The 25,462-nt window shown below is 38.3% G+C and overlaps 4 protein-coding genes across 4 annotated transcripts in view; 2 read left to right on the top strand and 2 right to left on the bottom strand.

Annotated features, from left to right (window-relative positions):
- LOC120414982 (cytosolic carboxypeptidase 6) overlaps positions 1–24,135 on the top strand; it is a 29,421-nt gene extending 5,286 nt beyond the window's left edge. The window contains exons 2-6 of the mRNA XM_039576332.2: positions 17,339–17,404; positions 22,005–22,498; positions 22,554–22,922; positions 22,979–23,294; positions 23,351–24,135. Coding sequence (XP_039432266.1) covers positions 17,339–17,404; positions 22,005–22,498; positions 22,554–22,922; positions 22,979–23,294; positions 23,351–23,943 — 1,838 coding nt within the window. The 3' untranslated portion in view covers positions 23,944–24,135. The remainder of the gene's footprint in view (positions 1–17,338; positions 17,405–22,004; positions 22,499–22,553; positions 22,923–22,978; positions 23,295–23,350) is intronic.
- Positions 5,057–5,886, bottom strand: LOC128093519 (uncharacterized). Its single transcript, XM_052710644.1, has one exon. It carries the CDS (start codon positions 5,731–5,733, stop codon positions 5,107–5,109), a length of 627 nt encoding a protein of 208 aa, XP_052566604.1. The 5' UTR covers positions 5,734–5,886; the 3' UTR covers positions 5,057–5,106.
- On the top strand, positions 9,238–12,162 carry LOC120414994 (ionotropic receptor 75a-like). Its single transcript, XM_052710645.1, has 6 exons — positions 9,238–10,261; positions 10,322–10,449; positions 10,505–10,681; positions 10,741–11,170; positions 11,231–11,384; positions 11,447–12,162. The coding sequence occupies exons 1-6, from the start codon at positions 9,827–9,829 to the stop codon at positions 11,800–11,802; spliced, it is 1,680 nt and encodes a 559-aa protein (XP_052566605.1). The 5' UTR covers positions 9,238–9,826; the 3' UTR covers positions 11,803–12,162.
- Positions 23,948–25,435, bottom strand: LOC120414987 (NADH-cytochrome b5 reductase-like). The gene has a single exon (XM_039576346.2). It carries the CDS (start codon positions 24,974–24,976, stop codon positions 23,978–23,980), a length of 999 nt encoding a protein of 332 aa, XP_039432280.1. The 5' UTR covers positions 24,977–25,435; the 3' UTR covers positions 23,948–23,977.
- Between the last annotated feature and the right edge of the window lie 27 nt (positions 25,436–25,462).

The following is a 25,462-nucleotide window of genomic DNA, read 5'->3' on the forward strand; positions in this document are numbered from 1 at the left end:
TCGTTGCCTCTCGAGCTACGATGCTATGGAGAGGGCTTAATACACAAACAACCGACGTCGAGCCCTCCGAGCTACGGAGCTAGGGGAAGGTCTTTTCAACACAAAAAAAAAGGCTCGCGCACCACACAACGTTCTTGATGAATCAAAATATTTTTTACGCGATAAAACTTACGAACTCAACCGTCAAATTGCCTTCCAACCAGCGATGATGAAGAAAGGGCTTTAAGCACACAATAACTCACCGATTAATATAAATAAATTCCAATATCGATCTTGTTTTATAGCAACAGCGCAACTCACTCCTGATTTTCACGATCGCGAATACAGCACAAAAAGAACACCACAAAAATCCATCTCACAATCCTGATTTGTTTTTTGTTTTTTTTTTTTTTCATTTTGCACACACACACAACCATCCGCTTGCACTGACGGAACAATAATAATATCCCCCATCCAGCGCGTCCCTTCACTCATCATTCTTGCAGGCACAATCCTGATTTGTTTTTTTTTTATCACTTTGCACACAAACACAACCATCCGCTTGCGCTGACGGAACATTATTCCCACACAAAAGAGACGAAAATTATCACGAAAAAACAGAACTGCGCGTCTACACTTATCCCAGTCGCATTTCCCATTTAATTTTATTTAAATATTTATTTATTTATCTTCCAATAAAAAAAAATGAAATCGATAACTGATAGTACTGCAAGAATCTTAGGTCACTTTGTTCATTTTTATAAGAAAATTTAGAATGTTTCAGGACAATTTGACACATCCGAAGACCATGTTAGTGGGAAATGCGCAATAAAATTTAGTCAAATTCAGTTTTCAAAAACATAGCTTTTTAGTGGATGAATTGCTCATTGATTAAATATTCCGTAAACTAGAGGTGGGCAAAACAGAGCGATCCGCTCAAAGAGCCGGTTCACTAAAAAGGGCGAACGAACCACGGTTCTTTTTGAAACTCCGATCTTTTGAAATAACCGTTCCAAGATGGAATGATTTTTAAACTTTTATGTATTTAAAAGTTTATAAATTTAATTAGAAGAATTTCTAACAAATTGTCATTTGTTTTTGAGAATGGAAAATGAAATTTAAAATTTTTCATTGCTTATAATTAACGTCAAATCTAACAGAATTGTGTACACGGTGTACTTTTTCAAGTACTTAAATTACTACAAAAGTAAATGATTTTCTAAAAAAACTTTTCATCATTGCACAATTGATCGTAAAGATACAATAATGAACTACCCGAGAACAAATTTAAGCTTTTCAAAATGCTTAACTGAATAGCAAAATGCCTACTAAATATCCATATCCTAACTCCTCTTTATTCATTAATTTAGAATGTAGAAAAGAGTTTGCAGAATATTTTCTCAAAATAAAATGTCAAAATTTGTTTAATTTTAGCAGAAATAAACGCAATTTCGTAAAATTCACACCAATTATCTCCAAAATCCTTGATTTAAGGTTTAGCATTAAAAATCGCACCATTCTTTTAAATAGCGAACAAACTTTTTAAAAAGAACGAAAGAGCCGTTCAAAAGAGCGACTCATTTCAACATTGATAGGATTTCAACTTATTTTTCGATTATTCTACCGGTAAGACTTGTCTCAAGATTTATATTTTTTAAATATGTACTGTGGTATGCAAGACCATGCCCAAGTACGTGTTTTCAAAAAACAAGTTTTTTTAAATAGTTTCGTTGAAATTTGCTATTAAAAACATCGGAGTGATTTTGATAGTCACTATGTTTTCTTTAAAAATTGCAGAGTAAAGTGTGTATATTATGAGGATTACGGCAAAAAGACAATTAGTAAGAATGCTTTTAATGTTTTAAATGAAAAAAAAAACACAAATTAATGTGATAAACAAGTAAGCTAATAATCTTTGATAAAATGTACAAAAAAAATTAGGCAAAAATAATAAATAGTAAAATGTAAAATGAATGAAGCCGGGACCGTGGTGTAGGGGTAAGCGTGATTGCCTCTCACCCAGTCGGCCTGGGTTCGATCCCAGACGATCCCGGTGGCATTTTTTGAGACGAGATTTGTCTGATCACGCCTTCCGTCGGAAGGGAAGTAAATGTTGGTCCCGGACTAACCTAAACAAAAAGGTTAGGTCGTTAGCTCAGTCCAGGTGTAGGAGTCGTCTCCCTGGGTCCTGTCTCGGTGGAGTCGCTGGTAGGCAGTTGGACTAACAATCCAAAGGTCGTCAGTTCAAATCCCGGGGTGGATGGAAGCTAAGGTGTAAAAAGAGGTTTGCAATTGCCTCAACAATCAAGCCTTCGAACACCTAGTTTCGAGTAGGAATCTCGCAATCGAGAACGCCAAGGCAATGCTGTAGAGCGAATAATTTGATTTTGAAAATGTAAAATAGTCACGCCCGTGTGGATCAATCGGACCGCGCCTTGGACTCACAATTCAGAGGTTGCCGGTTCGAATCCCGCGGAGGGCGCTATAAAATTCTTTGTGTAAATATGGGTATACGGCGCCGTCGCTCCGTGCCATACTTTCATACACTTAGGAGCCCAGGGCGGCGAAGTCCTTGTAAATAAAAAAAAGACACTAGTGGTTGGTACTAGCAATGGTGGCCGACAGCTATAAAGTCAACTTCGTTTTCGTTAAATAAATAGTATAAATAAAAAAATAAAAAAATATCTTGAGAATTTCAGAGACAAAGTTGTAAATATCGCTTAGGACTTCTCAGAAAAAATATCGCACTCTGACAAAAAATTATCTATTTCTTAATTCTGCTTTTCACACAAAATATTAAATTCACAAAATAACTATTAACACTGGAACGCCCAACGCATGTCCAACTTACACGGACGCCCAAGCCTCCCAAAAAATGTGGAACGGTAACTTCAACTCGCTGGTTCTCGGGCATTACTCAACCAATCGGGACGATTCTTTTTTCCAGTGATTTGTTAGAATGTCTAGATGATCCTAAAATTTTGCAGAACTTGATTTGAACAAATCTGTAATTTTTGCGACCAAAAACATCGTTCCACCTTTTTTTAAAACGACTGCCTCCGCGCAATTTTTGGCGAATTTTTTTTTACACGCGAAAAAAAAAGGTGGAACGATGTTTTTGATCGCAAAAATTACAGATTTGATCAAATTAAGTTCTAAAAAGTTCTAGAATCATCTAGACATCCTAACAAATCACTGGAAAGAAGAATCATCTTGATTGGTTGAGTTATGCCCGAGAACCAGCGAGTTGAAGTTACCGTTCCAACTTTTTTGGAGCCTTGGGCGTTGGAATGTTAATTAAAAATCCAATCTTAAAATATGTTTTAGATGTCAAAAAATTAACTATGAAACAAAACCAATTTGGCAGTGTTGCCAATTTAGCAAAAAATCGTATTTTTTTGAAAAACGTAGAAAAAGTTTTAAAAAAAGCTTGTTTGACTTGATTTTTAGACGTAATATTAAACTTTGCAAGTAGTAGCAAACATAAATTCAAAAAATAATAATACTCGGGAAGAAAAAACTAAGGAGCGAGGACTTTTGTCAGAAATTTTATGAAAAAAAGCAAGTCAAAATAATCCTAACAAGTCAATCAATCAGTCCTAATCAAAGTATTGTGTGTTATTTTTAATACTTTACTAAACAACATTCTACAAATTTATTCAAGCCACACCGGATATTGTCTCAAAACCCTGCGCGTCTCCAAAAACATGCTAACCCTATGCACAACATTTTCCACCACCAACAAAGCAAAAGCCACACCCGCTGCCCACGCCAGCATCCAGAATGGTCCGTCAATGTCGCTCAGTATGATCTGAACGGCGGCGTAACTGTTCTGCACGCACCGAGGTCTCTCAACGTAGAACTTATTCGTATAGTACTGTGCGACACCCGTTTCCATCAAACGTCACACACTGACCCGAAACAGTTCTTTGAGAGGACTGCCCAGGGGCAGCACCATGTGCAGCGGCCGGAACGGAAACAGTATCACTTCTTGGAGTTCGCAAATTTCCTGAAGGTCAAATGATTCTGGGAAGAGAATTTTGAAATTGATTTTGAGAAACCATAGCGGTTATTTTTTTGCAGACCTTGAATGATGTTGTACCCATAAGATACTTCGCACTGAAATGCATGTCCTCCACGTTTTACGAGAGCAAGTCCGGTGTTGGCATCGACAAATCCGTACTTATTGGGTAGAACTTTTTTCTCGTACAGTTTAATTGCAGTTTGATCTTTTGTTTTCTGGAAAAATGCATAGTCAAACAATGAAATTTTAAGTCAGATAATGTACTTACATTGAAAAACAGTCGATTGTACGAAGTTTCCTCGATCGATAAGTGAAGGTCACTTTCCAACAATTGTTCTAATGATTTGATAGTTTTGGCAGGTAGAACTAATAGAAATCCAAGTAGGAAAGATGAATAAAATTGATAAATTATAACACTGAACAAAAGTAAAGCAATAATAATCATTCGAAAAGAAAGCAGAACGGTTTTGATTGAGATCCCTTGTTGGCACAAGAATCCAAATATGATTAATGTCACGTTGATTTTATCGAGCACATCAACTGTTGATCTCAATTTGGTGACCAGTAGGAAAGCAATAACGGATGTTATCAATGCTGCAACAATTGCAAACCACAAAAAGCTTTCAAAAGCTTGGAAAAACACGTTCGTCGTCGAGCTGTATTTTGGATGACGAAAAATGATTAAAAATTTGGCAACTGATATAACTCCAACCGCTGTATAAGAACCCAGACGATCCAACTGTAATGCTAGAGGCATGCTAGAAACATCCACTAAATTCTGCTGCAGCTGGCCCACAGTGCCCTTAGTTGAGTTGGTTCCGAGATATTGCAGGCCCCAACCTAACGTTAGGATGAATTTCACTCTGTGAAACAACAAGCAAATTGTTATGTTTTAATTGATTGATGGTAGCACCTTAAACTCGCTTGAAGTTGTGATGATGACTAAGCAGGTGGACTATTCTATATCCAAATCTGTCCACTGCCCATTGGTTAGGACGGTCCATGCTTTGTAAATGCTCTTCTAGTGTGGTATTCCATTTGACTCCCAAAATCTGTTATATTGATAATTATTCGATGAAAGTACTTTTATCGCCATTTTGCACTCATACAGAGACAGCAGTTTTTAGAGTAATGCCTTTCAAATCTTTTCTATTCAGATAAGACTTGGTATTGCAAATCAACTGCAATCCTTTATCAGGAGTCCATAATCCAATGAATGTAACATTTAGTTTACCATGTTGCCTTTTAACTGTGTTGAATATTTCAAACAAGCTATATCTTTCCAATTGGTTTTGATTAGACAACGCAATCGTAATTTTGGAGTCGACGTTTAAATTTTGATTCTTCATTCTTTCAATGACATTTCTCAGACGTGATCGAGACATGAGTATCCAATGATAAGAACCATTAAAATATCCATGCAACGAACTAAATTCCATCAATTTCATAATACCAGAACACTCCAGATCGACAATTACACACATCCTATGATGTCTCGAGTTCATAATCCGCGTATGATCTTCGTAGAAACAATCTGAATTCATTTGCAAAATTTGGATAAATCCAGAAAAGTTTGTGCTTAAATGCTTGAAAAAGTCAACTGATGTAACATTACAGTCATGCAAAAGTGCCACATTTAATCGTTCTCGTTGCATAACTTCCAAAATCAGCCCGGACTGGCTTTCAATAACTGATAGAAATGAAACCAGGATAAACGATAGAAGCAGCATGGTTCTCTCCCTTTGTTGAACTGCAAAGCATTCAGTAACTGCTCCTGGTAAAACAATGTTTTACCAACTTTCTGCTTTGCCGAATTGATTATTATGAATATTTTACTCAAATTTCACCCTAAGATTGTCATCACTTATATCATTGATAAATGGTCTGGAAAAGTGGATGTGTTGACATTGCCTTGACAGTGTATTTTTGGTTTCCAACATGGACACAGTGAAAAACATTATATTAGTCTTCTTTTTTCTCTTAAAACTTTGTGAAAGTGTTAATTAGTTAGGTTGATTTTTTTAATTTTTCAGAACCTTATGAATTATCATAAGTAATACAAAGAAATACATTTCTCTTGTAGTGTACACATCAAATGGATGATCTTGCCACAAGAATGTGCAAAAAAGTAACCAATTTGTTGTATTAAGTATGCTTGAAGGATCATTACCATGTCAACAGAAAAATGGTAATTGATTTTGTTTGAAAGGGACCATCCATAAACTACGTGGACACCCTAAGGGGGGGGGAGGAATTTAACACCGTTCAAGAGCTGCTGCTTCAGTACAAAGTACAATTCTACACGCACGATCGACGAAGCGAACGCACAGTGGATCCTCTCCGAACAAAGGTGTGACAAAATTAAAAAAAGTCAGATATTCTATCAAATATGTCATATTAGGGTGATTTTCGGCAGCTGAATTCAAAAAATACATTTATTTTTTCATGAAATAAAATCTAAGTGCATTAGGGTGGTTCATAAATTATTATTTTTTAAATATTTTTTTTAATTGCTGAAATTGTATTTTTTTATATCAATAGTAGCTTGGAATTTTGATTTTGTGTGTGTGTAAATCTTAACAAATAAAATGTTAGGGTGGTACCATATCACAATGATCCATAACCGAAATTTTGTTAAACAAAATTCGCAGATACCACACTTTTAAATAACAGCTTTGTTATCTTCCGAAAAGTTGATCAGGGTCAGTACAGTAGTAACGTTAGGGTGGTCCAGTTAATAGGGTGTTCCAAAATTTGTGTATTTGAGGAAAAGTGTTATTTGGCTTCTATGAGATTATCATAACATTTTAATTTTAGTAGTATCTGTAGTTTAGGTTGAAAAAGATCAGAAGAAATTTCTAGAGTTTTTTAAAGGTGAAACAATATAAATTAAAGTACCTTTAAAAAAACTCTAGGTTTGTGTTGAGGCCAACGAAAATTTGATTTCAAGTTTTTATCTCCTTCCCCTTTCGAATATTCTACCTACAAAATTAATAAATCATTAACTTTTTTGCAGTAGAGTTATTAATTAAAGTAATTTATGATACATTCTAATTTATAAAGTTGAGAATAAAGTTTTCAATTTTATTTATTTTTTATTTCCCATCTTTCCTCTTCTCTTCATCCACGACTAGAGCCAAGGTCTGCTCTGCTTTTTATGTACTAAGCTACACATAAAAATAGGTAAGGTAAAAACTGCTTTTAGGAAGACTTTTTGGGACAGTTGAAAAAAAAATCTTTTATGGTTAGGATTCCCACAAGAAAGTCTATCGTATCAAAAAAAAGTATGTACCGTCATCAGGGGTGACATTAGGTCTGGGGGTGAGATTGGGTCATACAAATTTTAGCAATTATGTTTGACTGTATCTCACCCACCAGACCCAATGTCACCCCTGATGACGGTATTCATTAAAATGTTTGCAATTGCTCATTAAGTAATATGTTTATCACTGCCCGCATCACTTTGTTCCAATAATTCTCCACGCAGATACACATCGTAGCTTGTGTGCTATCTTGTGACACGTCCTATCTTTTTCAGCAGACGGGTCACAAGATAGCACACAAGCACATGTGAAATTTTACGATAGAAAGTATTTTCGCCGTTGAAGTTTTCAGTCATTCCAACAGGAATATTTAACCAAGTCATAAAAAAAGACGAGGGAGAGTGGGGGGGGGGGTAATCTTGGTACACTAAGAAATCCTAAATCAAGTATTATTTTAGTACATTTGTTGAATTCTTGAATATGAAGAAAAATCATAAGGCGATTGCCATATCTGACTTTTTGATCCGATTCGTGAATAGAGTAGAGAAGTTCCACTTTGACTTTTTTTTAGAAACATACAAATTTTGATCTTTCGAGCAAGTATGAGCAAAATTTGCTATACATAGTCTAAAAGTACATTAAATTTCATGATAGAAACTGCATACGAGACTTTGGTCACACCCGTACAAAATTGTTCCTGAAGAGTTGAAATTCGAAAAAATCTTGAAAATAGTTAATGCTTTCTTTCGTTTGAATAGCTTAAAAGGGGGGAGGGGTCAATCAAAATTCCAAGAACAGTAAAATTAACAAATTTTAAATACCTTTCGAATGCAGCCAAAAGAATCAAATTTGGTTCAAAATTGGCTGAGTTATGCAAGTTTTAAGAAAAAATATTTTTTGCGAATTTTGATGTTCCAGCTACATGAAATAACAATAATGTCTGCACTCTCAAAGCCGCCAAAAATTCAAATTCCATCCAATCTTGCTCAAAATTTGGGAAAGTGTTTTTGAAGGTATGAGAAAAAATAGAAAAATACTAACACTACTGAAATTTAACTTTCATTTTTTGATTTTTGTCACACCTGGATCCACTGTGGAACGATCCCACCGTTCTGCGAGGACTCCCAGAAGTGGATGTGGAGATTATCAAGAATCGACTCAAGGAGGACCATAACCTTGATGTTTTGGATGTAAAGGCCAACAAGCGGAAGGAAAAGTCCACCGTGGGTGAAACCCCATACATTGTCTTCTTTCCCAAGGCACACACGAACCTCAAGAAGCTGAGTGCAATGAAGAAAATGGGACCAGTCATCGTCCGATGGGAGGCCTACCGGAATACGCAACCCAACGTGACCCAGTGCAGGAATTGCCTCCGCCTGGGACACGGAGCCAAGAATTGTTATCTTAAAAGCCGATGCAACAACTGTGGGCGATTCCACAAAACGGAACAGTGTAAAGACGAAGTAACTCAATCCAAAAAATATGCTAACTGCTCTGGATCTCACGAGGGTCTGGACCGTAGTTGCCCCAAACGTGCGCAGTTCATCCAGTCGAGGCAGCAGGCGTCCAAGCCGAAACCGCCAGCATGGAAGAAGGACAAACAGAGTCCGGTGGTACCGTCATTCTCCGCGGCGGGTTTCCCTCCGCTGCCGGTTCCGGTCCCGATCCCGGATAAGCTGAAGAAAACAGATCCACAATCCGCAGCTGATGCAGGAAGCAGTCAAGGAAACACTGAAAAACTCTTTAAGGGTGCACAGCATCCAAGGAAGTTGTTGTCTTCTTATTCCAAAATTATCAAACCTACGGACCCAACCCTTCAACAAAGAGATTGTAAAATTAGTCAAACTTTGTTGTAAATTACTTTGTGAACAGTACATTAGGGGATGAATAAAAAAATATTTCCCGTAGTTTTGAAGATACTAAAATGGCTGTAGCAAAAATCTAGGTGCAAAAGCTCTGGTTGATGTGGACCGTAAAACAAAATCTTATGAAAATGTACATAGCTTGTGTTGCTCTAACATTTTAGAGCATTTTAGAGTGATGATCAATTATCTTCTAAAATGATCAACGGCTTAACTTTAAGAAATCGTTATTTCACAGTTTTACATGCGATAAAGTCAGAATGCATAATTTATTTAAAATCTCCAATTTGCTACTCAAATATGATGAATCATTGATGATGCAAGTTACCAACAAAACCTTATAACTATGTCACTAGCCCTGTCAAAAGCTGACAAGAACGTTTTACTAGCAAATGACCAATCAATCAACTGGTTGGTTTGCACGATGTTTGAATTTATCATGGATAGCTTAATATAATGATAAGTCAATCCAATCAACCAATCACTAGACATTCATAACTAGCCCAGTAATGGTAAACATAAAGCTCATCGTTGAGTTTTTCGCTCTTCGTTACTTAAAATCGTTTATTCTATTTGACTGTTCGACGAATATTTCGGGTTAGACTTCCTTCGATATTGATTAAGCGTGAAACTAATCTCAATTTACTCCAGATCTTCATTCTGCCGTACACTACTCTAGCGTTCATTTCAACGGTACCATGCAAATTGTCAACATTTCTAGGGAAGTTTCTTACTCCGACAAAATGAGCTCAATTCGCAACGATTTGGGACTCGTCGTGGACGCTAGTTGTGAGCAAACTGAGAATCTTTTCAACGTTATGTCTCGAAATTCCTTTTTTAATGCATCTTACGAGTGGTTGATTTTTTCAAGAAATGCCATCAATAGTTCATTTCGTCTTCTTCGACGCCAAAACTTGAACGTGGATTCGAGGGTGGTGCTTGCTGAAGAACATTCATTTGGGGAGTTTTTACTGTTTGATGTGTACAATACGTTGTTTAGTAGAAATGGTAAGTTTCACGTTACATTAGAGGGACGTTGGAATGAGGTGCGCGGATTCAGTATTGACTGCAGGCAGAGCCTGTACGATCGGAGGCACGACTTTCAAAACGTGGCAATTTACGTTGTTTTCACCGTAAGTACAGCTGAGGATGTGAATTGTGTGTGACGAGTTGTATTGGATTTTTTTCTACAGGATTTGAGATATAAGCATAATAGAACAATTTTGGAGAGATTGGAAACCAATGAGCCTCTACAAGATTTCGCATTGTGGCGATTTTCTTACCACTATGTTCAGATGCTCATGATGAAGCATAATTTTCGGTAGTTTGTTTCAAGTTATGTTACAAAGTCATACATTTACTCGCTTAAATTGCAGAGTTCAATACATAACCACGCCCGGTTGGGGTAGTCAATCTAGCATGGCTCACAAAAACAGTACTGGTTTACTCGGACAACTCAAACTTAGACAAGTGGACCTATCAGTGAATATGGTGTACGTGTACCAAGATCGGATTGCAATCGTGGACTACAGCGTTGTTGTAGCAATGCACAAGTTAGTGAAAATAGTTAATTTCTATCAAAAATATCTACTCATAGATTCTTCATCTACAGCTGCCGGTTCGTATTTCGACATCCGAGGCGCTCCAATACTCGAATCACCTTCTTGCAACCCTTCGATAACAGTGCCTGGCTTGGGTTGATCACCGGTTTAACCGTAGCTGGAGTGGCCCTCTTTTGTGCCTTCCGACTGGAGCGAAAATTTCCTTGGAATATTTCCAGAACATCTCAAGAGTATCTTTTAACAATTCTAGGATTTATCTGCTTACAAGGATTCGCTGGAACAACGTTCTTAAACGCCTCGAAGGTCATCATAGTCGTGATGCTTTCATGTGCATTAATAATTTATCAGTACTATAGCTCATTCATCATTGGGTCTCTACTAACGTCCCCACCGAGATATCTCAACACAATTCGCCAGCTTATTTCCAGCGACCTGGAAGTCACGATCGAGAATCTGTTCTACCTTTGGGAGTTTTACAATGTAACTTTCAAAGCATATTCAAGTTAATTAATTTCTCACCGATTGTTAAACAACTTCCAGCGGACTATCAATCCAGAAGTTGAAGAACTGTTTCAGAAGAAAATCCTTACTGGTTCAGAATCATCTACGGATGTCATCAGTGGAATCCAGAAGATCAAAAAAGGTGGTTTCGCAATGCAGTGCGACATTGGATATGCATATCCCATTATAAAAAGTACGCTTATCCAGGTGAAGTTTAGTTAATTTCAAACAATAGTTGTAACATTCCCCCGCCAGGAACGTTTACGGATGACGAAATATGCGACCTGCAGGAAATCGAAGTTTACTCCAAGAAACCGCTTCATCTACCGCTGCCCAAGGGTTCGCCGCTGAAGCAGTTTTTCCGGGTGACGTTGCGAAAACTTATCGAGAGTGGAAGTGGTCCGTACTTCGAGCGGGAATTTTTCAGCCAGAAACCAGCCTGTTCGCGCGACTCGCTGGAACAAGTGGCCCAAATCGAGGTGGTCCAAGTGGTGCACGTGTTTTACATCCTAGCCATGGCAATGGTGGTTTGTCTTATTTTGCTGGTGGTCGAGCAGATCTACTATCGATCCAATCAACGGCGGGAGCGGTTGGCTCCTTACATGTCTTGAATAAATTTTGCAGTTGTATTCCTATTCCGATTAAATAGAAGCAATCTAAATAAAACTAACCTACAAACTCAAACAAACTAATCCCTCCCATCAATCAGCAAATTCAGTAGTTGAACCCTTAACTTTGTCCAACCTCTAGTGTGTACGTGCACCCAAGGGGCATTATGTATACCTAGCAGTACATAATTACTAGGGTGGCTTGAAGTTGTATGGGAAAATTTTAAAATGGACTAATTCAATCAGAACAAGCATTTTCCGGTCCCATTTGGGCCCCCAAACAACCCCCCAAAATTTGGGAGCGATTGGGTTTGACCCGGCTTTCCGCAAAGCGAATCAAAATTGTATGGAAATTTGTATGGGAAAACCCTCTTTTTTACATTTTAATTTTTATCATTTTCATTTTTCTTTCAATTTAAAAACTAACACCGTAGAAGTATAGCCCTGAATGTCCTCTAAAACTTTCCCGAAGAAAGTATGGTCCTATCCTGCTTCTGGAAAAAGATACAGAGTTAAAAGAGGCATTTCAAAATAAGTGCTGAAAATTATATTTCTTGCCAACACTGCCAGTACTTCGGTAGATATTTCGAAATCTTATTTTTTAACGTAATAAGGAAGTTACCTAGCAAAATGGTGTCTTAGGAAAAGTTGTTGTATATGAATGTGGCTTTTATTTAAAATTATTGACATGCAGGGTGACACACCTACAGGGTGTCAACCAAGCCCTAACTTCTACTAGTGACCTTTTAAAGCGTTGGTGTCTTAGGAAAAGTTGTTAAGCTACTTATTCGAAGAAATTTTGACATGGTTGGAAGACAGGGTGGCACATCTACAGGGTGTCAACCCATTTCTCGTTTCTATTTAAGACCATTTTGACCACTGTAAAGTGGGCGAAAAAGGGCACAAATCGCAAATTAGGCCTGCCACGCAAAAGGAGGCTGAACAAAAATTCGTCAAAAGTCATTTTTTCACGTAAAATTTTCTGGGGAATCGATTGCACATGATAAAAACACGGTAAAAAAGTTTAGATGCTAGTTTGGCAACTTTCTGATACGTTGTATTTTTTCTGTAAATTGCTCTATAAAATAAAAGGAAGCTGAATAATGGATTTTTTTTCTGTAGAAGTGTTCAGGACATTTGAGCAATCTCTACAAAATCGGCCGATTTGGCTCAAACTTTGTGGAGGCTTTCCCTACATTAAAGTAGCCATTTTGTGTTATTGGTTCACTTATACAAATATCCATACAATTTTGGCAGCTGTTCATACAAAAATGGTACGTAAATATTAAAAAATCTGTAACTTTTAAAGATTTTTTTTATTGATTTGGTGTCTTGGGCAAAGTTGTAGATTGATGAAGACTATTCCGAAGAAATAGAAACATGGACAAAAGCTGGGGATTTTTTTTAATTAACTTTTTTTTAACAAAAAATCTGTTTCCCAAAATCCGTATTTTTAAATCTTTGATCTTTTTATGTTTTAGGTGACAAAACCCCGCATGTTTTAAGCCATTCAGAAGGTACTTAAAATTTGTTTACCTCATTTTTTATGTAAAATTAAATTTGCAAGATTAGAAACTGTTTTTAATCATACGCAATCGATTCCCCAGGAAATTTTATGTGAAAAACTGACTTTTTACGTTATTTTGTTCCTTTTGCGATTTGTGCCCTTTTTCGCCCACTTTACAGTGATCAAAAAGGTCTTAAATAGAAACGAGAAATGGGTTGACACCCTGTAGATGTGCCACCCTGTCTTCCAACCATGTCAAAATTTCTTCGAATAAGTAGCTTAACAACTTTTCCTAAGACACCAACGCTTTAAAAGGTCACTAGTAGAAGTTAGGGCTTGGTTGACACCCTGTAGGTGTGTCACCCTGCATGTCAATAATTTTAAATAAAAGCCACATTCATATACAACATCTTTTCCTAAGACGACATTTTGCTAGGTGACTTCCTTATTACGTTAAAAAATAAGATTTCGAAATATCTACCGAAGTACTGGCAGTGTTGGCAAGAAATATAATTTTCAGCACTTATTTTGAAATGCCTCTTTTAAAAACTCTGTATCTTTTTCCAGAAGCAAGATAGGACCATACTTTCTTCGGGAAAGTTTTAGAGGACATTCAGGGCTATACTTCTACGGTGTTAGTTTTTAAATTGAGTGAAAAATGAAAATGATAAAAATTAAAATGTAAAAAAGAGGGTTTTCCCATACAAATTTCCATACAAATTTGAATCGCTTTGCGGAAAGCCGGGTCAAACCCAATCGCTCCCAAATTTTGGGGGGTTGTTTGGGGGCCCAAATGGGACCGGAAAATGCCTGTTCTGAAAATTCGATCATGTCGAGCCACCCTAATAATTACCGTGCCATGCTGGTAAAGTTTTCAATTAATTTTCCGCCAAAGCTATAGGGAAACACTCGGCGCGAGGATGAGAGTATTTGAAATCCAATCAACCACGAACGACGGAGGAGCAGCCTTTCAATCAATGCTGGGTATAATAGTGGGCTTAAAGGGCGACCTTATGGTGAGTCTGTAGTAAATAACCGCGTTGGAAGTAGGGTATACGTTATCCATTAGTGGACCCCTTTCCTGTAGTGGACCCTCTGAAGAGTTTTTGATGAAAAATTCAATAAAATCACAATTTTAAGCCTGTTGTTGTCTACAAATATTTTATTTGGCATGTTCAGCATCATTTAGAACAATGATGACTGACATTGAATTGTCCTTTTCACCAAATTAAGTGTTTTGAGTTCGACATCTGAAATCAGCCATGGCCACTAGCATTTTCACAACAAAACTGCATTTATATTTTATGATTGAATTAACTACCTATCCAATCATTTTTTGACTGATTATTTAACTTCAGCAAGTCGGAATAATGTAAGTTTAAGAAACTTTACTAAAATAAAGCGAAGAACTGCTCATTTTCGACCAAAAATTAGGAGGGTTCTATATAGGACAACGAAAATCAAAACTTTTCCAAAAGTGGACCCCCCTTAATTTAACCTTCAAAAATGAAGAAAACTGTGTATTTAAGCAAACGTTTCTCTTAAACAAACAGTAAATGCTTGTTGTTATCAACCTAAACGCATATTTTGTTCAATTATGAGTATAAATATAGCAGTTTTCATGTTAAAAGTATCAAAAAAGCTGAAGCCTTAAGAATTTATTCATTCAATTCAATTTGTGTTTATTAGTAAATAATCAATTTACAATTTCGTGTTTCTTATAACCTAATAGAGTTTGGAGTTCCTTTCAACTATGGTTTGCACTATAATTCATTTAGATGTAATTGGATATTCTAATTCTTACAATGGATTTGGCAAGAGAAGGAAAAAATAAAAAAAAAACCTTCGAGATAATAATTTATAATTTATCAAAACTATAGTTAATTGTACTTAACTGAAGCATCATAATTGCAGTTTTGAATGATATTTTATAATAATAAATCAATAACAAAACTTTTTTTTTTAAATAAACATGTGTGGTTTTACCAGCAACTCTAAACAAATCTATTGTTTTATTTCGGTCGACCATTAATGTAATTAAGGCCGTTGCAAATATTTTTTGAAGTTTATGTCCCTCGACTCTGACCAAAGTCGAGGGGGGGGGGGGGGAAGCAAAAATATAAAAAGTATAAAAATTGAAGTAACGAGCCATGGTTTCAACATTTTAATGAAAAAGTGTTCTAAAATGCACTATACACCTGTCCAGTTGTTTTGCCATCATTAGTTTCCAAAATATCTAAGTATTGACGAAAATTTTATTTGTTTGCGAAAAATATATTTTTTGCGGTGCTGTACATTGGAAATTCATAAAAAATCATTTTTTTTTAAACAAGTCCAAACATGCTAAATATGATTTTTGTTAATTAGACTTCTATTTTCATGGAAATTTTTGAAGTTTATTGGGGGGGCGACATAAACTTTAAAAAATATTTGCAACGGCCTAATATGAAAACAAATGCATCAAAAATAATTTTTTTTTTCAAATTATTTTTAGGTTTACAATAGTTTTGAAACGTTTTCTGTGATCTTTTTCGGAAATAAATGTGTTAATGTCTGTTAGGTTTTTTGTTGTTTAAAGCCAAATTTGTGAACAAAACATATTTGGTTATGATGAAAAGTGAGCAAAATCCATCTTTTATTCATTATATCTATCATTAGACCTACACCATGCATCAAAACATCAAATATCGGTTAAAATTGGTATAAAAATAACAGTTTGGCTATAGTGGACCCGGGTCCACAATTGGATTGTGGACCCGGGTCCACTATAGGAAAAGCGGGTCCATTACAGGCAAAAAAAACTTTTTTTCAAATGGCTATTTTTCTGCTCAAAAACAAATAACTGATGAAACAAATAGTTAAAATTGTTCAAAAGACTTCAGATTTCATTGTTTTGTATAAAGGGTTATGAAAAAGTGCTTAAAATATTGAAAGTTTGTGAAAAATGTACTTCAGCTCTACTAGGGGGTCCACTAATGGTTAAAATACCCTACTAGAAAAGCCAACAACCTCGGTATTAACCTTTTGTGCATTTGGTTTAGAAATATTTGAGGGATGTTAGAATGTTATATAGATCTTTTAATAATACAATTCAACAAAGAAGTCAAAAAGCCTTTTCAGAAAAATCGATTTGCGAAAACGTACAGAGAATCGCTCTACATGAACTTGCAGTGCACCAGTTCGCACGTAGTGCATTACTTCTTGCGGTACGATAAATGCACAAAAGGATATCACTTTCGCGTCATTCACAAACGTTTTGATTGCTCTAGCGTGATTGCAACCACATATGTGCGGGTATGGATCAACCCAAACATATCCAACAGAAAAAATAACTCACCAGACGAATAAATTAGCCATCCCTACGGTGTGTAGGTGAAGCTCAAGACAGTACTTTACACCTCAGTTTAGGAGGTAGCATTTCAATGGGGTAAAGCTTTTTTTTAAGGGAAAATAATTTCAAGAAGCTCTTAAAAAATATTCAGAAAATTAGTAACTTATTAATTTTAGAGCAATCATACTGAAATTATTCAAACAAACTTTTTTCATCTCTCCCTATCGCGAATGTTCAACTATAGTGCAACTTGGCCAGAAGCTCACACACGTCGATTTATGCACACGTTTTCACCTCACGTGACCGTTTACTAGTGCGGCCACCCACAAATTGCTCCATTCCTATGTACAAGGCGTAAGGATCCATCAGAACCTTACCCCGCGGGGTCGCACTCACCCTTTACGCTGCCCCTCATCCATCACAAAAAAATCTAGTCAAGTGGCTCTTTGAAGGTGAAAATTGCGGTTACTTTCTATCAAACTGCGTTCGGGGTCGGTTCAGTGGCGAGCGCTTGATGATTCTAAATTTCAAGACCTTTACCTAAACATTTTTTTCTGGTCATCATGTACGGAGAAGGGTGTGATCCGTTGAAACATACCAGCATGTACCAGAGGGCTGAGGAAGGTGGACTATATTGGTGGATGGGAGTGATTGGTATCTGACCATTTATTAACGCATCCTGTGAATTTGGATTATTGCAGACAGCGAGGATAGCGATGGAGAGGGAGGACTTGGAAACGTGAGCCGGGTCATCATCCGACCGCCAGGTGAGTTAATGTTTTCTACAAATATGTTCCCAATTATTTTTTTATTTATTTTAATTGCTGAAGAAAGTGTGAATAAGGATTGGTCCAGTTTGTATCCTCTACAACCTAACTTCGCTTAATAACAAGATTCAATCTCAAAACTCAACCACTTTTTGAACCAACTCCATCTTATTTTGCCAATAATTCTAAAATGAAATTTCTGGAGATCAATCTTGTCATGTTTGCCATATATGTGATACCAAAAAATACTTTTGTTGATTATGTTTGTAAGCAAAATTTTATGGGATTTAGCTACCCAAATATGTTTTTTTTAACAGTGAAATTCTAAAAAAATCCATAGACATTTAACGGTGCATATCAACAAGAATCTAGCGCGCCCAGTATATTGTTACAAATACTTTAGTGGTTTTAAAACTACTGTAATTATCGATATTTTTTATTCATTCACCAAATTACTATCTACCAAATGATTTACATTAAAATTTTATAATTTTTGCATTCAGATTGTTGTATGAATGAATCCGTAAGTTCAATAATTTGTGAATAATAAATAATAATTCTTTGGTTAATGTGCGTTCAAATCAGAAGAAAAACAGTTAACTTTCTTGTGAATCAGCAAAACAAAAGGGAAAAATATTTTTAGAATCAAATAAAATTACACTGACACACCGTTATATTCAAGTCCTTGATAAAAAAAGTTTCACCTGAGAAAATTTACAAAAATATTACAATACTTCACGATTTTTTTCTGGAAATTATATATTCTATAAGTCCTGATTCAGTACTTTCAACAAAAACTATTTAATAACGATTTTGACATCGTAATGTTTAACCCTCTACTGCCCATAATTTTTCGTTTTCTTTAATTTTCTCGCTTTCAAGAGTTAATTTTGAGCAACTTTTGTTCTACGAAAAACTTAGTTTTTCTTGTTTTATGTTTTTTGAATTATTGTATTTCTATAAGTAATTATTAGTAAGATGAATTTGGTAAGCTAGATATGATTATACCCAGTTTTATGTTATTTTGATAGTGGAAGGCCAGAACTATGTAAATTTGTATTCTAACGGTAAAAAAACACGATTAAAAACCATTTATGATCACTTTTTTTTCATTTTAATGCAGAAAAAAATACAAAACAGCATTTTTTTAGATGGATCAACTATGGTTTCCTTAGAACTCGATTATCCGAAGCCTCGACTATCCGAAGGTTTGTATGGATAATCGAATCACGAACAAAAAAAATATTTTTGTTTTATTTTCTTATTTTAAACATTTTAAAATTGAAAAAAATGCTTATTTTCAATATTTCATCATCGCCATTTTGGCCGCCATCTGAACTTTAAAAATTCTAAATCACTTTAGAGTAGTTTAAGGGTCATACTAAAGCTCAACAATCAAAAATAAGACAACGAAAAAAAATCCGTGATTCGATTATCCGAAGTTTTGATTATCCGAAGTGAAATTTTGCCAAGACCTTAGGTAAATCGAGTCTGGACTGTAGAACCTTTTCTGTCAAGAAGGCCCACGAACTTATTTAAAAAAAAAATATTTCAAAATCCATTTTGAGTCCTTTGCAGCCGTAGAAAGGGTCATTGTACTCATAAAAATAGGCTTTGTCATTGTAAACAATAATATCACAAATGTATGCTTAATTTTAGGACCCAATTACTACATCTATTGACCTCTGTCAGTTTAAAGCTGTCTGCCGCGCCCTTTTAGGCCCCCAACAGGGTGCGAGCCCTGTTTTTCAGCTTTGTCAGACTTTTTTCGGAGTTGTTGGAGGTTACTGCCGGAAGGAGATTCTCTTCCCCTGAGTACACCTTGAGTGATTTTGCTTGTTCGCGTCGAACCACCCCCTTTAGGTCCTTCATACGGGAGTAATTTGGGGATGCTTCCTTTAAGTCTGTGTCTGAGCCACTGTAATTCTAGGCAACCGCTTCAAAGGTCATTCATGTGACCCGGTTAGTAAACACATCAAATAAAATCAAATCAAAATAGTTATCAAAAAAACATTTTTAAAAGCCAAATCTAATTTGGAATCGAAAAGTGCTTTAAATTTTTGATAAAAAAAAAGGACCAACGAAAAAAATATTTTTGAGGAGATGAGAAAATTTTCTACAACTTTCTCTCTGAGACTTTGAAAATTGGACAATTTGTTTCTGAGATAAAGCCTCACAAAGAATTCGAATCGACGGAAATTGGTTTTGCTGAGTCTCACCTAATTAGTCTGTAATTTTAAACTGACCTAATTAGTCTGTAACTTTGAACTTCTCGGAAACTACTGATTCGATTTTCAATGTTCAATGTTGTGTTGAAACTTTTGTAAAATTTTCTGATCTTTTCAATAAAAATTATTTCAATGTTTTAAAATCAATCCTTTTGCAAATGTCTACTAATGGATAACTTCCTCATTTTATATTTAACCCATATTTTGAGTAACTATTTTTTCTGAATATTCCAAATTATAATCTACAACTTTGCCGAAGACACCAAACCGATCAGAAAATTGCATCTTTTTACATAGGGAATGTACGGGCAAAAAAAAAAAAAGCAAAGCATCATCCGAATAAAAAATACATATTTAAAAATCACGAAATAATTCGCAAAAAAGCTTCAGAACTACTCAGATTGTAATAAGTCACGCTAAATTTGTACATATTTTTTGGAAATAACAAGCCACGTGAAACAAGTAAAATCACCAAATCAAAGATTTTCAAAAAAAAAAGGTTCGTTTTATGCTTTTAGACAAGGGTCATGTTTACTACAAAAAGACTCATTCACTCGCGATCACCAATCGAACGCGACGAAAAACTGCTCTGACCGTTTCCCACCGTTTGTTACTTCCACAACAATCGCTACTGAATACTCTCTCTTTGCTCTCCCTCTCACTCCAATCGGGTAGTACAGCGAATGACGCAGAGAGCCTGATTGCGCTATGCCGCTCAAAGCTGACTCGAAATGTGCTGCGATCCGAATTGTTTCGATCATTAATTAAACTGCTTAAAATCAATGTTATCAAAAATGTGTTGCATTTTTGTTGATAACACAACATCAAAGACACATTTGACAGCAATTTCCACCATGCCAAATATGAATTGACGGTGGTAGTTCAGGCCAAGTGAGCGCCCCGCTGGTATTTTGTTGGATTCGTTTGTGACTCGGGTCGACGAACAGAGTAGACAAAGAAATTCACAAAGTAGGAGGAGAGTGGGTAATATGCACCCTAGCCCGGGTCAAAAAAATTTAAAATGCTCAAATCAAAAAGTATATGAGATTGCCCGAAAGAGTACTCAAAATGGGGCCTCCAGCCCAAATTTCAGCCCATTTGGTTGAAAATTGGCTTGCCTTGAGCAGGAACAAGTTTAAATGGGAATTAACCCGTAAAACTTGAGCAATTGGGTACATTGCTCTGTACAAGTCTGTCGTTGAAATTTAACAACTTTTGCATACCATGGGGTCCAAGGGGATGGTCTGAGGAACAATTCCTCTGAAGGGTGCAAGATGATCCGAGGCCTCTAATCTTGCCTAGAAGCAGATTCATTCCCGCGTCGCCGAAATTCTCATGGTCCCAGCAAAATGTACAGAGATAAATCAAAGTACACTAAGAAGGCTGCCTCGATCAGAGGACGCCACATGTCAATCAGCCACCACGTGGCACTACAGCAACGGGGCAAAATTCACCACAACATGGGGAAAAATGCACCGGGTTAAAGCAGTTTTCACTAGTCACTACTAGATGACACCGCTGTTTTTACAAAGGAGCTTCACAGTGGTGCATTTTGCCCCGACAACGCTTTTTGCAGAAAATTTAATTAAAAATGCATTTTTTAATGTTATTGGACTCATCTTTTTTATAGAATAATGAAGACTATGGCAAAAACTATAAACTTTAACACTTACAATAACAATAAATGCTTTTTATATTGTCCAAAAATCATAATGAAAGTACAATGAAAATTAGATGAAAACACAACATTTAAAAGTTTTGCAAATAACTTTAGCTGTTTTTATACTACGATGCTCAATTTTTTCCAGTATGGTTTTGCAATGTTAAGCTCTCCATTTCTATGATTTTTTTCCGGAAAATTCTTCCCAATACCGAGAAAATCAGGGGGTGCATTTTGCCCGGGGGGTGCATATTACCCCCTCTCCCCCTAATTGTTTCGCTGTGTGAAGCGATTGGCAATGAGGCGCTGGTAGCTAGCGATTCGTGTTCGCTCTCGAATGGTTGCACGCTCCGGTCGGCAAAGATTCGTTCGGTGATGAGTGAGTGATTTCTGATCATTGAGCCGAAAATCAGGAACCTTGCTTTTAGATTAGAATCTGGTTAAAAAAAAAATATTCTGGCGAATTTTCATATCGAAACCCGTCTGGAAGCGGGGTTGGGTCTGATTTTTGGAATACTTCAGCTATTGCGATCCCTTTTTTTAATTATCAAAATGAGTACAGAGAGTTGCAAACAGGAGTTATATTATTCGGTTCAAACTTTTCTTTTTTGAAGACGATTCATTGCAAGATAATTTTCATTGTGTAGAATGCTTTTTATAACTTTTTTTTGTTGAAAATCAATTCAATTGATTTATTTGTATCACCTTTCAGGCCACAGCGGCAAAGCGAAGCGCGGTCACCTGTGCTTCGACGCGGCCTTCGAAACGGGCAACCTCGGCCGGATCGATCTGGTGGGTGAGTTCGAGTACGACCTGTTTCTGCGGCCGGACACGTGCAACCCGCGGTACCGCTTCTGGTTCAACTTTACCGTGGACAACGTCAAGCAGGACCAGCGCGTCATCTTCAACATCGTCAACATGAACAAGAGCCGCAACCTGTTCAAGGACGGCATGACGCCGCTGGTAAAGTCCTCGAGCCGGCCCAAGTGGCAGCGGCTGCCCCGGTGCGAGGTGTTTTACTACAAGTCGGCCGTCCACCAGAATCACTACGTGCTGAGCTACGCGTTCGCGTTCGACAAGGAGGACGAGGTGTACCAGTTCGCGCTGACCTTTCCGTACTCGTACTCGAAGCTGCAGGCGTTCCTGAACGCGCTGGAGAGCAAGTTTCCGGACTCGTTCGAGCGGACCACGCTCGGGATGACCATTGTGAGTAGGGTTTGAACAGGATTTTCGGGATTTGGTCTGAAACTTTGTCTTCTAGCAAAATCGCAAAATGGAACTGATCACGTTCGACGACGTCAAGAAGCCGGAAAAGGTCGACCCGAAGAATTTGATCCACATGGTGGTCGTTTTCGCGCGGATTCACCCCGGCGAATCGCCCGCTTCGTACGTGGTTCAGGGTCTGATCGAGTACCTGGCGGCGGCGAATCAGCCCATTTCGAAGGCGTTGCGCGAGAACGTGGTGTTCAAGATCATCCCGATGCTGAACCCGGACGGGGTGTTCCTGGGGAACAACCGGTGCAACGTGATCGGGCACGATTTGAACAGGACGTGGAACAAGATGTCCCAGTACACGCACCCGACGCTGACGGCGGCCATGAAGATGCTGAAGGAGTATGACAATTCTAGCGTAAGGATTTGAGTGTTCAATCGAGGGTTGGTTCAACTTTCAAAGTTTTCTTCCAGTGTTACCAGGTGGACTTTGTGATAGACATTCATGCGCACTCGAGCCTGACGGGAACGTTCATCTACGGTAGCACGTACGACAACGTGTACCGGTACGAGCGGCACCTGGTCTTTCCGAAGCTGTTCGCGTCCAAGTGTGAGGACTTCTGCCAGGAGCACATGATGTTCAACGCGGACGACCGGAAGTCGGGCACGGCGCGACGGTACTTTGTGGACGCGCTTAGCGACAACGTCAACACTTACACGCTGGAGGTTTCTACGTGCGGATATTACCTGAACGATACCAACATTCTGACGCAGTACACCGAGGATGGATGTAGGGATTGTGTTTGGAGTTGTTTTATATTGAGCTAAAGGTTTGATGTTTTTCAGACATGCGAATCGGTCGCAACCTGGCCCGGACCTTCCTGGAGTACTACCGGTTCACGAACATCTTGCCGATTCCACCGGTAGACGAGTTGCGACCCCGAGGTCGTCCCCGAACGCATCGTCCTCGAGCGCGATCAAGGACGCGCAGCGAGGTACGGCTGCGTCCAAAAACCGTCCGTACGCACGCTCCCATCAGCTACACCGATCTTTCCATCTGCTACGACAGCTCGACCTCGAACGAGGGTTCCCCCATTCGGTACATGTACTCCAGCTACGGTGGCTTTCGGATGCGCGCCCTCGGACCGCCGGATCAATACTCGCTGTCCAACATCCAGGCGGCACGGTTTAGCAATCTGGATTTTAGCAGCGATTTTCGATTCAAGGTCACTCCGAAGCCCAAAATGGCCGCGGCCGAGCACAAAATGCCACCCATTGAGATGGTTTCCGTACCGCCAAAGCCCTGCCTAACCATTATAGACTTCAATCAGCTAACGCGGGGTGGCCTGGAGGAGGCCACCTCGGGAAGATCGTTGGAGAAGGAAAAGGAGAAAGTCCGACGCCACACGGCGGTCAAGGGCAGCTCGAGAAAAGCATAGACTGTAGGTGTTACAAAAGTGCGTTCTCTTTTTATTAAAATTTATAGTAGTCGCTTATACCTAACCTTGTTACACAACTTTCTACAAACTTTGTGAAGGATTCGTTTCCACAAATAAGCACGTGGAACGAACCGTTTACAAGCTTTTTCAATACATTTTCTATGTCAACCTCTTCCAATCTGTGATTGAAAATGGGTTCATTGTACTTAATCCTGGATGACAAGCATTTGCAACTTCTAGCGAGTTTTCCTTCACAAGAACAACTCTCTCTGGAGAGATAAATGCTGTATCCGAAATTCCAGTACTTTGCCATCGCTTGCAATTCCGATCTCATCAAAACTCCATCCAGATCGCTACAACAGTACTGCAAATTTAGTCTTGTTTCATCTTCTTCATCGTCCAAAACTCCAGCCATAATCGAGTAAATCGGAGCCAGTCCTACACCCTGCCCAAAACCCACAAAATTCTTCCACCTATCCCTGACCCAACTAAACCCCCCGTAAACGCCCTTCCACTCCGTCACCACCCCGACATCCAGCGTCGTGAAATACTCCGACATCTCACCCCCCGTCTCCAACTTCACCAGAACCTCAAACGCCTTCCCATCACGATCCACCCGAAGCGGCGTGTAAGGTCTGCTAAAGTACAAATCCCGCTCAGCTTTGTCGTACTTTTCCACCCTGGTGATGTGACCACGTGGTCGCACCTCAATCCCCCGTTTGCCGCAACGCCACTGCTCAAAGATCTTGGCCACAGGACGACGCGCGTCGCGAAAGCCCCGCTCGGCTCGCAACATCAGGTGACTTCCCGGTGGGATCGCCAGCTGCCTGTCGGAGTCGGCATGCGAGCCGGCATAGCGGAACCGAAACAGGAACGTGTTTGCCGTGCATTTGGCGATGCTGGCGACCTGGAAGGTGCGGTAGCTGTTGTCCAGGATGTTTGGTGCGGCGGAAGTGGGCGGTTTTGCGGTTTTGCGATCGAGAACGCAGTTGGTGCAGCCGGAGCCGCAGCATTCCGGGAGGTTGACATCCATTGGCTTTTGGGAAAAGATCCGGCAACAAGTTTGTATTGTTTTGACGTTTGCTGAAGGTGCCGAAAAAGTCAGGCTAAATCACTTCGTGCATCGGACGAAATAGTCAGAACTGTGGTCCTGACAAATCAGCATAGCGCACCAGGTACGCGTGCTGTAGCAAGAAGACGCTTCCATCTTTCTTGGTCTTGTGCAGCTACTCTCCAATTTCCCAGGTTACAGATCTTCCGGATATCACCATTCACTTGATCTCCCCACCGTGCACGCGGTTTCCCTACTCTTCTGCCTGTTCCGCCAGTTGGTTCAACGCGGCCCTGAAGTTCTGGTTAAAGTCACGTTAATTAAATAAACAACAAAAACTTCACAGTTAGGAAACTGCAAGTGTTTAAATTCTATCAAATTTTAAGCTAATCTAAAACTACTTGAATCGTTAGGTCAACTTAACAGAATTGTCAACTACTAGAAATTGCAGATATTTTGTTTGATTTT

The sequence above is a fragment of the Culex pipiens genome, chromosome 3 (genome assembly GCF_016801865.2).
Source record: "Culex pipiens pallens isolate TS chromosome 3, TS_CPP_V2, whole genome shotgun sequence".
NCBI classification, from domain to species: domain Eukaryota; kingdom Metazoa; phylum Arthropoda; class Insecta; order Diptera; family Culicidae; genus Culex; species Culex pipiens.

Bases quoted from the DNA above. Each gene is read 5' to 3' on its own strand.
- LOC120414987 (XM_039576346.2), bottom strand. From the start codon at position 24,976: ATGGATGTCAACCTCCCGGAATGCTGCGGCTCCGGCTGCACCAACTGC.
- LOC128093519 (XM_052710644.1), bottom strand. From the start codon at position 5,733: ATGCTGCTTCTATCGTTTATCCTGGTTTCATTTCTATCAGTTATTGAA.
- LOC120414994 (XM_052710645.1), top strand. From the start codon at position 9,827: ATGCAAATTGTCAACATTTCTAGGGAAGTTTCTTACTCCGACAAAATG. The intron at 10,450-10,504 runs GTAGTTTGTTTC...CTTAAATTGCAG, and splicing joins ATGATGAAGCATAATTTTCG to AGTTCAATACATAACCACGC. The intron at 10,682-10,740 runs GTTAGTGAAAAT...CTTCATCTACAG, and splicing joins GTTGTTGTAGCAATGCACAA to CTGCCGGTTCGTATTTCGAC.